This window comes from Calidris pugnax, unplaced genomic scaffold (assembly GCF_001431845.1).
Source record: "Calidris pugnax isolate Ruff unplaced genomic scaffold, ASM143184v1 scaffold113, whole genome shotgun sequence".
Lineage (NCBI taxonomy): Eukaryota > Metazoa > Chordata > Aves > Charadriiformes > Scolopacidae > Calidris > Calidris pugnax.
Genome location: NW_015090879.1, coordinates 1316016 through 1328954, shown reverse-complemented (window position 1 = coordinate 1328954; position 12939 = coordinate 1316016). Strand labels below are relative to the sequence as shown.

Genomic DNA, 12939 nt, shown 5'->3' with positions numbered 1-12939 from the left:
GGATGAGGTCCATTCACCTCTACTTAAGGTTCTTTTCAAATCAGAACCACGACTCATAGTTTCTCTATGCTCTGGACAGATGATTGGGCTCTTAGGGGGACTCTTAAGATTAAACAGGAGGGATCCGAATTAACTTGAGTTTATATTTTATATAAATTCAAGTAGGAGCAAAATGTGGCATTTCTTAGAACAGTTTTTAGAGGAGAGGATATAACTGCTTGTTTTGTTGCACAGTCCATTACACCCATCAAAGAGGTCCCGTTTGGATATTGCCTGAATTTTGGATGCAAAATTCACTTAAAAACGGATGAACAGAATTTAAAATATCACTCGCTGTCTGTCTGAAGTGGAAAGGGCTCACTTCTAGGCACATATGCAAGTGCTTGTAGTCTCGGGTTTTTGAGGAGCGAGGCCCAACAAGGTTACTAAATAGCAGGGAGTAAATTGCCCAAAATCTCTAGAGCGGAAAATGGTGGGGCATGTTTAGAGAAAATTAATTCAATTTGTAGAAAAATCACTGTATGCAAGGTGTTACTGGTCCTATGATATATTCTTGCCAAGAAGAATTTAATTGTAATAAACATTTCAGTTCACTTACTTGAGAATGAAATTCTGTGGGGAAAATACCACTGGATTTGACTGTGGGGGTCCTGGAGGCAGAAGGGTGTGTTTGGGGTGGGATATCTGATATCTGGGATATTGGGGAATGCGGGAAGGGAGTCTTCACAGGGTGAAAAAACTTAGCCTGGCTTGGAGTCAGTAGTTTACTGTATATAAACATTCTGGCATTGAGAATATATAGGATTCCTGTTTCTCCTTCCTGGGAAGGTGAGGCTGCTTCCCCATAGCGATTGTACCTGTCGTTAACGAATGTCATTAATGACCGTTGTCAGCTCTATCCCTGCCGGGGGCTCTGGGGAAAGGCACCCAAGGCTGAGTAGGAGGCAGCAATGGAATTTTCCTTCCAGCACATCCTGCTCTGTCCCCGGCGTGCTCCACTTGTGAGGATAAAAGTGTAGGAAGTTCTTGTTGCCTCTGCCCAGTTTGTCCTCACCCAACGGAGAGCGGGCTCCCGTCTTCAAAGCTGTCGATTCAGCATCTTGTGTAGTGCTAATCTTGTCATATTTGATAAGGCAAAACAGAGCGTAGGAGGGCAGCTTAGCCTGAAAGCTATTAAGCTATAATAATATAGATGATGATAGCACTGTGGCCCAAATTCCTTTCGGTTACCAGCCTGGTTCAGGTCGCCACAACCCTTGTGCCTTCAGCTCCCTCCGTGCGCTGCTCTCAGCCAGGTCTGGATTGTAAACCCCGATTAACCTCTATCTTGGGCAGCCTTCTGCTGTCACACTTCCCTTACAGGGAATTTTCAACTTCAGAAGTGCTGATTCCGGAGAAGATGTCTCCAGAAAATGGTTCATTTTCAGAAAATGGAGCCCAAAACGTTATCTTCTTTTTTTTCCCCTTGCTTTTTTGATGTGCATGGCTAGCCATGCCCCTTCCTCTCTCAAACTTTCATGAGCTTATGAGTCTGCATATGCATCAGAGATAATTACACAGGTGGGACAGGCTGATTAAAGATCTGAGAAGTTCGCCAGGGTTGCTCGTACTTCATCCAGCTCAAATATCAGAAATGTAGGCATTTCTGTGTCTCTCAGTAATAGCTAGAGCTACGCCAAGCTTTATTTTTCAAAGACTTTCTTACCAGCAATGTTTTCCAGTCCTCTTTGTACCTGTCCTGAAATTCTCCCTTGAAGTCTGTGGCCACGAAAGCAGGTTGTAGCCACATGCTGGAACCCTGCAGGTCTTCCAGAGCATCTCTGCTTGGCTGGGTGGACACTGCTTGGCTGCCAGATTAAAGCCTGTGTCTTTTGTTTGTCTCAACGGAGGCAAAGTGTAGCCACAGAGCAGCTGTTGGTACTATTTCACAAATAATATATAAAAATATGGAACTGTGTGTGTGTGTTACTGTGCGTGGTTGCAGTCAAACGTGTTTGTTTGAAATGGAAATTAAATGCCTCATACTGTTCATCATCCCTAAAATTATTGGGACAACTTGCTTTAATCAATTTTTAGAGGAAAAATAATACAGCTCTGGAGAATAAGAGAGAAGAAATAGTTTTAAATTTCAGATTGTATTTAGGAGATTATTTCTTTTACTGCATGCAGTAGGTAAATGTGTATACTCTGGGTCACACAGTGGGAAAAACATGGTACTTTGCTTTTACAGAGCAGCATCAAAGTTGCTTTTCTGATCTTTGAATGAGGCAAACCTGAAAACGCAGTGCTGGACGTTGTTGGAAGGGGCTGTATGAAGTAGTACAAGTTCCGTGAATATTCAGATTTGTCAAAATCTATTTTAAATGTACAAACACAGAGTCATCTTGGGGGTGTTGACCAGTTTTAGGTCTTGGCCAAGTGTGTGGAGGCTTCTCGATCCTGGGCATGGCAGCCAGCCTGCTCTGGGCATCCCCTGGGGTACAACCGTGCGTTTGTGGGTCCCCACGGCCCCCAGCAGCACGGAGTGAGGAGGGGGTGGCCAAGGAGCTGCCGGGGGGGGCTGTGGAAGGAGCCAGTGTGGCTTCGGAGGAGGCTGTTGTGCTCCCTTTAAGCAGGGCACGTTGCAAAAACAGTCTTTGTGTGGTCTTTGAAATGGGAAATTCCGTACCTGTTTTTGAACTTGCGTATTTCTGAACCATTCTGAGACAGCAGCAGGATGTGGGTTCGGATACGGGTATGAAATAGGGGTGCAGAATTCCCCAAGTAAAAGCATTTCCAGCTGGCACTGGAAACAGCCCCGCTCTGTACCTTTTCCCACTTGCCTGTCACTGGAGACGTGAGTATTTACCCTCTGCATCGTGTCACTGGGACGCTGGAAATGCTTCACCCCTGGGATCCGGGTGCCAAGGGCTTCGTTGGGGTGAGCACACCATGGGTAGGGCAGTGCTCCTGCTTTTAGGACTGAATTCTGTAACCCATTAACTTGACCAGACGATTGCATGGCGAGTAACCGCAAGTCTTAGCGTGATCATAAAGATCAGCCTTTTTAAAACAACTAATTACTGCTACAGCCCTCCCCCCTCCACCTCCTCCCACCAGAAGAAGAGCTCCCTTGTGCTGTATTTCTCATGCTGAGAAACGTTGAGTCGTCGTAAAACCTTTTTAGATGCTGCTTTATTTTGTAGTTCATATTTTACATTCCTAAATTCAATAAAAAATTGTCCCCTGGGAATCTGTCAGTGAACTTGCTTTATTAACACGGGGAGATACAGAGAATTAAAGAAGGTTCTCATTTCTTTTACCAGATGGAGTAAATTACTGTGGCAAACCCGGAGGCAAAGTGTAGCCACAGAGCAGCTGTTGGTACTATTTCACAAATAATATATAAAAATATGGAACTGTGTGTGTGTGTTACTGTGCGTGGTTGCAGTCAAACGTGTTTGTTTGAAATGGAAATTAAATGCCTCATACTGTTCATCATCCCTAAAATTATTGGGACAACTTGCTTTAATCAATTTTTAGAGGAAAAATAATACAGCTCTGGAGAATAAGAGAGAAGAAATAGTTTTAAATTTCAGATTGTATTTAGGAGATTATTTCTTTTACTGCATGCAGTAGGTAAATGTGTATACTCTGGGTCACACAGTGGGAAAAACATGGTACTTTGCTTTTACAGAGCAGCATCAAAGTTGCTTTTCTGATCTTTGAATGAGGCAAACCTGAAAACGCAGTGCTGGACGTTGTTGGAAGGGGCTGTATGAAGTAGTACAAGTTCCGTGAATATTCAGATTTGTCAAAATCTATTTTAAATGTACAAACACAGAGTCATCTTGGGGGTGTTGACCAGTTTTAGGTCTTGGCCAAGTGTGTGGAGGCTTCTCGATCCTGGGCATGGCAGCCAGCCTGCTCTGGGCATCCCCTGGGGTACAACCGTGTGTTTGTGGGTCCCCACGGCCCCCAGCAGCACGGAGTGAGGAGGGGGTGGCCAAGGAGCTGCCGGGGGGGGCTGTGGAAGGAGCCAGTGTGGCTTCGGAGGAGGCTGTTGTGCTCCCTTTAAGCAGGGCACGTTGCAAAAACAGTCTTTGTGTGGTCTTTGAAATGGGAAATTCCGTACCTGTTTTTGAACTTGCGTATTTCTGAACCATTCTGAGACAGCAGCAGGATGTGGGTTCGGATACGGGTATGAAATAGGGGTGCAGAATTCCCCAAGTAAAAGCATTTCCAGCTGGCACTGGAAACAGCCCCGCTCTGTACCTTTTCCCACTTGCCTGTCGCTGGAGACGTGAGTATTTACCCTCTGCATCGTGTCACTGGGACGCTGGAAATGCTTCACCCCTGGGATCCGGGTGCCAAGGGCTTCGTTGGGGTGAGCACACCATGGGTAGGGCAGTGCTCCTGCTTTTAGGACTGAATTCTGTAACCCATTAACTTGACCAGACGATTGCATGGCGAGTAACCGCAAGTCTTAGCGTGATCATAAAGATCAGCCTTTTTAAAACAACTAATTACTGCTACAGCCCTCCCCCCTCCACCTCCTCCCACCAGAAGAAGAGCTCCCTTGTGCTGTATTTCTCATGCTGAGAAACGTTGAGTCGTCGTAAAACCTTTTTAGATGCTGCTTTATTTTGTAGTTCATATTTTACATTCCTAAATTCAATAAAAAATTGTCCCCTGGGAATCTGTCAGTGAACTTGCTTTATTAACACGGGGAGATACAGAGAATTAAAGAAGGTTCTCATTTCTTTTACCAGATGGAGTAAATTACTGTGGCAAACCCAGCAATCCTACTGCTGTCATTGAATACACGATAAGGAGGAAGTTGTTGAAAAAACCTGGAGGAGAATGACGGGGTGGAAAACTAGTTCTGTGGTTTGGGGGAGAGAATCCTTGAGCCTGTAAATGTAGAAATGGAACAGTTCATCACAGTTTTTAAGAGCCATTGTTTTCCTAGTAACCTTGACGAATTCATTTTGGAGTGCTGCAGCCCAGGCATAGATCAGTCAAACCTTCAGGGAGATGAACACGGTACCGACAGCAAGTTCTCAGCATAACAAATACGGTTTATAACCTTTGGTTTAGTTGTGTTCATGTGTGTGTTTAAAACAAAATATAGAAGATCAGAAGTTTCTGTAAGTGACCATCTAATCCATCCTCTCCTTTTCTTTTGCTCTCCTTTATGTTTACAAGGAAAATATCCCAACTACCATGATATGGAGATCTTTCCTTTCCTCCTTGCTCTGTTTTATGTTATCTATTCTCTGGTTTATCTACACGTGTTATATAGAGACTAATGAAATGCTAGCTAACGAGGAGAATGGGGTTTAGTCTTCAGGGGTGTGATGGGTGGCTGATAACCTGAGTGCTGGTGGCCGTGGGTTTTGCTGGTCCTCTGCAGCCTGGCTTCCTCCCCAAGCTTTGAACTTCACTGCCATCTGATACAGGACATAACAAATGAACGTGATCCCAGTGCAGGGTAACTAATGTGGGTGTAAAGATGTGGTCTGGATAGTCTTTTGACCATGGGAGAAGGAATTTGATGTGGAAAGGCAATGCCATAATCTGCTCTGAGAGGAAGATCCTGCAGGTGTTTGAACGCAGGAGTCTGTAGGAGCTGTGTTGGTGTGTCTTTGTGTTATAGGTTTATCTCGTTCAGTGGGGTACAACTCTTGAGAAGGTGTAGAATTAAGATGAGAAATCTTAGCACGTTTCCTTAAACACCATATGGACTTGTGACATACAACCCGAGTTTGTACACTCTGCCCGAAGCGTTAATTTTACCTTGTTTGGAGATGTCTGTGTGCACAGTCAGCACGGTGGTGGAGGCAGGTGGTGGTTTGAGAAACCCTGAGGAAGAGGGTGTCACCTCTGTACTTTGCTCAGCCGACCTTCCGAATCTCAGAAGCCACATAGCATTTCCAGCACGAGCAGAAAGGCTCTTGGAAGCTGGTGACTTCATTTGCAGAAGGATCATCAAATTCTCTCACATCTCTGAGACCTGCTGGTGGTACCCTCCCCTGGAGCAGGGTTTGCCATGGGCACTGAAAATACTGGAGCTGAATCCCTGCCCGGGGAGGGGGCTCCCTTCTTCTTGCTCTGCTGTACCACTGGAATCTGTGGAAGGTGGGAGCAAAGCTTTGTAGCTACAAACTACAGCCATCCAAAGAGACCATGTGCCACCTTCATGCTGGTGCCTCTGCTTGTCCACGTGCCTGAGCTTAACATGAGGTTGTGACTATGCAAAAGAAGGAAAGCAATCTCTTGGGAGGCTGGTTCCCTGTAAAGCCATATCTTGCTTCTTTTGCCCTCAAACACATGGAGGAAACTGCGGAGCATCAAAACATCATGCTGAAATGCTGAGCCCATCATGGTGGCTGTGCTGCAGGGGGACAGCAGGGAGAGCCCCTGCCCCGTCCCTCAGGGTCTAGTGGCAGGGGTGGGGTGGAAAGGGAAGCCAGCAGAGACAAAGGACCTTTCAAACTCAAGGGGATGGGATGTGAGATGTTGGTGCCTGGAGCTGAGGAGGAGGTCAGAAGCGGTGATGTTTCCAACACAGGTAGCCATCAGTTGGGTGTAGACACTGGGATGAAGGCCCCACACCAGTGGGACCAGAATCATCCTTCTGTCCTTTTAGGAACAGCATTACATCTTCCAGCTGTAGGGCTTGACCATGCAAGGTGCAATTGCCCAATGAATAATTGCCATGTTTGATGGTCTTGCCTTTTGGTGCGTTGATGCTGTGCAGTCCGTGTTTGTGCAGATGCCCCCCGTGCTTGTCTCCCCATGTCAGCATTCACGTGCACACACCTCCATCTCTCTTGCTTTGTCTGGTGCCCTGTGGGTCTCAAATTGTTGAGCCAACATGTCTGGTGCGAGGAACATGCTTTTTCGCTGCACCATCATCCATTTGGCAGTGGTCTTTGGGGCACTGTGCTAACACAGTGTCTTCTGAACTATAATTGAGATTTTTTTTCCCTTTAATCTAGCGATGGGCAGAGGTAGAAGGAACCACACTCGCTTAAGATTCACGCTTTGCTGCTTCAGCATCATTGCCAAGAAATACTGCATTTTCCTTGTGCCATTCCCTTAGTGCTACAGGAAGACTGAGTCACATAAACTTCTACAGCTCTGTGACAAAACCACCCCATATTATTGTGCGTTTTGGTAGTTGCTGGAATTCAGAGTTGGAGTCGGTAGATTGGTGGATCTCATCTCATCCCTCTCAGGAGCCCCCCAGGTTCTCTCCCCCCCCCAAGTCAACACTCGACTGCTCGTTTGCGCCATTGGACAGGCTGGAGGGGAGGGTGGAAACGGGGAGACAGAGAAATGGGGGGGTTGGAAGGTGTTTATTCAGTGCTGATCACCACTTCATAGGCTTCACGTTTGTGGGCAGTTACATTAAGGTTGCTCCATAAAAAAATTTTCATACTCAAACTAAATTACTTGCTTTAAAATGCTAGACTTGCATCTCCCTCTCCTTCCTCCCTTTTGTCCTGTGCTTGGTTTTCCCCCTGGTCCCACACACCTTGTCATTGAGTTGTTTTCTCTCCCTGGCACGGCGGGGACGGGTCCGGAGGGGTGGCTGGTGTCACCTTGCTGTGTCACAGGTGGCCGTTTGTAATCACGGGCTTCGGAAATGGGCAGTTTAATTGGTGTAATTTTGCAGAATGAAAAAAAAAAAATAACACCGACTGCTCGTTTGCGCCATTGGACAGGCTGGAGGGGAGGGTGGAAACGGGGAGACAGAGAAATGGGGGGGTTGGAAGGTGTTTATTCAGTGCTGATCACCACTTCATAGGCTTCACGTTTGTGGGCAGTTACATTAAGGTTGCTCCATAAAAAAATTTTCATACTCAAACTAAATTACTTGCTTTAAAATGCTAGACTTGCATCTCCCTCTCCTTCCTCCCTTTTGTCCTGTGCTTGGTTTTCCCCCTGGTCCCACACACCTTGTCATTGAGTTGTTTTCTCTCCCTGGCACGGCGGGGACGGGTCCGGAGGGGTGGCTGGTGTCACCTTGCTGTGTCACAGGTGGCCGTTTGTAATCACGGGCTTCGGAAATGGGCAGTTTAATTGGTGTAATTTTGCAGAATGAAAAAAAAAAAATAACACCAACAACCCAACTCTTTTCAGAGGTACTTCTGTAGTGGAGCGGAGGGAAAACTGCGTCCCTAGCTGGCATTTCCTAGAAAACACTTTGGTGTATAAACTGAGCTGAAATGATTCCAGTTACATTTGTTTCCAAAGCTGTTTTTCTCTAAACAAAATGGAACATGTTCAGGTTTTCAAGCTACCAGTTGCCATTTTTCTCTCCACATCCACCAAGACAGTTGATGAAAGAACGTGTCTTTTGCTATTCTGTCTCTGTATGTGCTGTTTTTGCTTTGTAGTAACTCAGGTTGGTGTGTCCCAGGGACATAATATGTGTCCAGACCCTGGGATTCCAGAGAGAGGCAAAAGAATAGGCAACGATTTTAGGTAAGAACCTTTTGCTTTTTCAGGGTTTTTGTTTTTTGCATGCTGCAAAGCTTCTGTCTGTGACCATTGTGTGTGCTCCTTGGCATCACGTAGTCTGTTTTAGAGACCATCTGCACACCTCTGAATGCATTTTGTCTGAAAAGCTGCCTGGGATGGGGTGATGTAGGGGAACGATGTGTATAAATGTGCTCGTGTGTGTTTGGGGGACCATGTCCCAGACAAGGATGGACAATGGTCTCTCCCACTATTTCTCTTTTCACGATGTGAGCCTGCAGCCAGGCCGGTATAATCAGTGGTTGCTGTCATTCCCCACCTCCAGTTAAATGCAGAAAGAACTGTCTTAAACAGCAAAAAAACATCACTTCTGAAATTACCTTAAGTCACAGCATGGCCCTGCCCCTCCTGAGTTTGAGGTGGCTTCCCAAAGTGCTAGTAGGGTTCTTTGTCAATAAGCATACGTGGGGCTAGATAATTGTTTTCTTTTACAGTTTAAAACAATGCTGTTATTGCCTTGTAGTTGGTAGCGTTCATTTAAAGTGTGCAGGAATGAATCACCCTGCTGTTAGCAATAGTGAATCAATATTTAATCTTATTTTGCTGTCGATGGCTGTTTTGTTCACTAGAAGTGTCTTTCCGTTTAACCTGAGTCTATAAAATTCTCCTGAAATCCAGAAAATGGATCGGAGGGGTGAGGGTGGAGGAAAGGGAATTCCCAATAGTCCCTAAATGCCATAGGATAAATTCTCAGCTGCTGTAAACCTGGCGTCGTGTCGCTTCGGTGAATAAGGCAGCATTGGCTTAAGCCAGCAAAGGCTCTGAATCCAGAGCGATAGAATAAAGCACAAATCTTTCAGTGGTAGATAAAGATAGTATTTTTTTTTCTTTATAAGAATGCTGAGCACGTCACCTCCTGGGGCTGAGTCTGTGCTCCCGCACTGAATAAAATTCCCACTGAAGTTGCATTGAAAGGCTCAAACCTGCTCTCGGAGTGTCACCTCCTCGGGCAAACAGCTCCTGGCACAAGCCACAGCACGAGGCAGCAGGTCCCCACCTTCCTCCCTGCTGTTGCCTGCGGGTCCAGGGAATTCTCTCCTCACGATCCGGGGCAGTAAAAAGCCCCAGTGACAGAGCTGTTGCTGCAGGAGCATCCCGGTGGCTAACGTCCCCCTTCGTTCTGTTCGCTAGGTTAGGCTCCAGCATCCAGTTCACCTGCAACGAGGGCTACGACCTCCAAGGGTCCAAAAGCATCACCTGCAAGAGAGTGAGCGACATAATTGTTGCCTGGAGCGACCACCGGCCGGTGTGCAGAGGTGAGAAGACACATTTTACGGAGCTATTAGGACTAATGAGACAACTCATCTCCTTCATCTCTCCTTCACGTGTCACCCGTTCTGCTCTCATCACCTGGTTGGGGTCCCTCAGGGGGTTCTGTAGCCCAGTGTACAGACCCCTTCCCAAAGCCCTGCCTCGGGCAAGGGGCACAACGACGGGACCCCCTTGATGCTCGCAGCCCCCAGAACTCTCAGCTCCACTGCTGTGTGTCCAGGGCTGCCCCTTGCTCTCCCTCAGGAGATGGTACTTTGGTCTCTCCAGCTCCACGGTCAGAAGTCAATAGGATCTTTATTCTTTTCTAATGGGATCCTTGTTTTCTGGCTGAGTGAGGGTGAGTAATATGGGTTCACATTTTTCAATCTTTTCAGCACAAGGCTGAGAAAGAAAACTTCGCTTTTTTTTTTTTTTAATTCCAGAAATTCAGATGTAAAAACAAACACCTGTTCCTGTTGCATAATGGAACTAATAAAGCTATTTCCATTACCTGTGGAGCTCCATAAGTTATTAGCTGTGCTAATATAAACCATATGGATTATATTTGTGTCCCTCCTATCCGTACACTACATCCTCATCTCTTCGCAGCGGCTTTCTCTCCCCTTCTGTTCTCTCTATTCCAGACATTTCTTTTTATGGGATAAAGAGGAGAGGGGAGAAAAGGTGAAAGCCTGAAACAAAGTCTGGCAAAGCTGAGGTGGGGGGAGAGTCTGTTCCTTGGGACTCGCTGCTGGTGGGGAGCAGGTCTAAGCAGGAGGGGGTGCTCAGACCGTGGCTCCTTTCCAGCACGATCCCGATTATCCCGGGGCCCTGCCACAAGCCCCCAGGGAATGGAATTTCCTTTCAGCCAGGAAAAAACCTGATGCCCATTTTGCCCTTGGCCATTTTGTTTTCATTCCCTCTCAGTCTCTACAAAGTGGCACGCATAATTGTGATATTTGTAATGCTAATAATGAACAACTTGTAATATTTTTAATTAAATCCCTCTAAAGCTCTTAAAGTCATAAATTGGTATTTTTTCAGCTCTTTTTTCTTTAATTTCATCTGCAGATTTTTTCAAGGCTTTGGAATCCCATCTAATTCTTGAAACAAGCCTGGAATAAATTGAATCAGTGTAAGAGGATATTTGGCATAAATATATGACACTATAAAGGAAATTTATGGTGTCCTCTTGCAAGAGATAAGAAAGGATTTGCCTGCATTATTATGATTCTATGAATCAACTTAATTTTTTTTGCTGCTAACTTCTGGTGGTTTTTTTTTCTTCTCAAAAAGTTTTCCATAAGAAAGGATTTGCCTGCATTATTATGATTCTATGAATCAACTTAATTTTTTTTTGCTGCTAACTTCTGGTGTTTTTTTTTTCTTTTCAAAAAGTTTTCCATTTTTTTTTATTTCAGCTTTATGTCACTTTTTTTTCTATTAGTTCCATTTTTTTGATGGGTATTGAGTTTCTCTCAAATTGCAGAAATGGGGGTGTCTGGAGAGCCAGCTTTTAACCCCCTGGACTGAACCAGTTCCTAACGCCCAGTGATCAAACCTCCTGCCACTGTTGGGAGACTGTTTTTCAGCTCCCCCATCTGCAGCAGATTCCCTCTGGGTCCTGGGGAGACTCATCACTTAATCCCTTTATTCTCCTCTTGCCCACTTTCAAAATGACAACAATGGGATTTACCTTTTTCCTGTGAGGTAGGATGGGACACGTATCGGACTCCAGGATGGGGTCAAATCAGAGGGGGCAGGAGGGATATGGTTTAAGCATCATGGATAGATGCCCTCAGCTCCTTCCTGAGCTGCTTCTCAGTGTTCCTCATGTTCCCTTGTGACCACAGCTTTCTGGGGGCGTTTAGAAGGAGCTGTGTCTTACCTGGCATCTTCCACATAACTTCTTGCATTGTCCTGGACATGAAAATATGTCTGTGAGGACTTCAATACAGTAAATAAATAAAATCAGCCTGAGTGCTGGGGAATGGGTTGTTGGTGGTTGGTCTGGTGGTCCATCTGTTTGGTAGGCCCTGGAAACACCCTACTCATCTATTCATCACAGAAAAGTCCTTCATCTCTGATGTTATATGGAAAAAAATGGACCTTTTGGCTAATGAAAACAACACAGAGCAGCAATTTTTAATTCTCCCCCACTTCCACACTCTGTGCATCTCTGCTTCTCTCTCCTGTGAACAGAGAGCACCGAATGCATCCCAAAGCTATGACACCTCACTCCCCCATCTGTCTTGTTCTCCTCTTCGCAGCCAGGATGTGTGACATGTACCTCCGTGGTCCCAGTGGGGTGATAACTTCTCCCAACTACCCTGTGCAGTACGATAACAACGCCTACTGCGTGTGGGTCATCACCGCGCTCAATCCAGCCAAGGTAGGTCTCAGAGATGTGTCTCCACCTCCTTACTCCAGTGCCTTAGTCAGAATGGTGTAGCTCTGCTTCTTCCCAGGGGACAGCTCTGGTATTTCCCTGTTCAGGTTTCCGTTTCTGATGTTGTGCCCTCCTCTGCCCCCACAGACTTTCTTCCACATGTTTCAACCATCTTTAAAGACCGCAACACATCGCGTTCTCTCTCTGCTGAAAATTCATTTTGTTAAAGGATGTAATTAAAAGTGAATGTAATTATTTTTAATCGAAACCTCTTTGATATCTTGGCGTGAGTGGTGGTGAAATGCCAAACAGCTTAGCAAAGCATCTCCTCCAGCCAGCTCTCAGCTGGGGCAGGAAGGCTGCGCCAGGAATGCTGATTTTTCACTTCTTCTGGCTGGTGGCTGACCCCAACCCAGGGGGATTTCAGCCCCCCAAGGGCAGGGGGCGAGTGAGGAGGGAGCTATCGTTTTACCTACTGCTATTTATGCAGCACTGGAAACTTACAAATAAATCCTTTCTGTGCTCACTGAGGTTTGGAAGAGGGGAGGTTGGGGGGGATTTTTTTTGTCCCCACTGGTCTGCATGTGTGCTTCCAGCCTGCGGTCGCTGGGCACGTAAAGAGCAAGGCTTGATCACCTTGGCCTTTGTAAGGTGGAGTCCTTTCCCCTCGTAAGATTGAGTCCTTTCCCTTTTCCACTGGCTCAGGGAGGGTGATGTTCAGCACCTCACAGCTTCTTCCAGCCCTGTGAACTCTCCTGCAGATCTGCATG

General features: G+C 46.1%; 1 protein-coding gene across 5 annotated transcripts in view; it reads left to right on the top strand.

Annotated features, from left to right (window-relative positions):
- The window catches only part of LOC106890635 (CUB and sushi domain-containing protein 2-like), a 291319-nt gene that overhangs the window by 148680 nt on the left and 129700 nt on the right, over positions 1–12939 (top strand). For 3 of the 5 annotated variants that reach the window (XM_014946584.1, XM_014946583.1, XM_014946586.1), the window contains 3 exons: positions 8388–8475; positions 9661–9785; positions 12051–12172. The exons of the other annotated variants lie outside the window; for them this stretch is intronic. In XM_014946584.1, coding sequence (XP_014802070.1) covers positions 8388–8475; positions 9661–9785; positions 12051–12172 — 335 coding nt within the window. The remainder of the gene's footprint in view (positions 1–8387; positions 8476–9660; positions 9786–12050; positions 12173–12939) is intronic. 5 annotated transcript variants of the gene reach the window in all.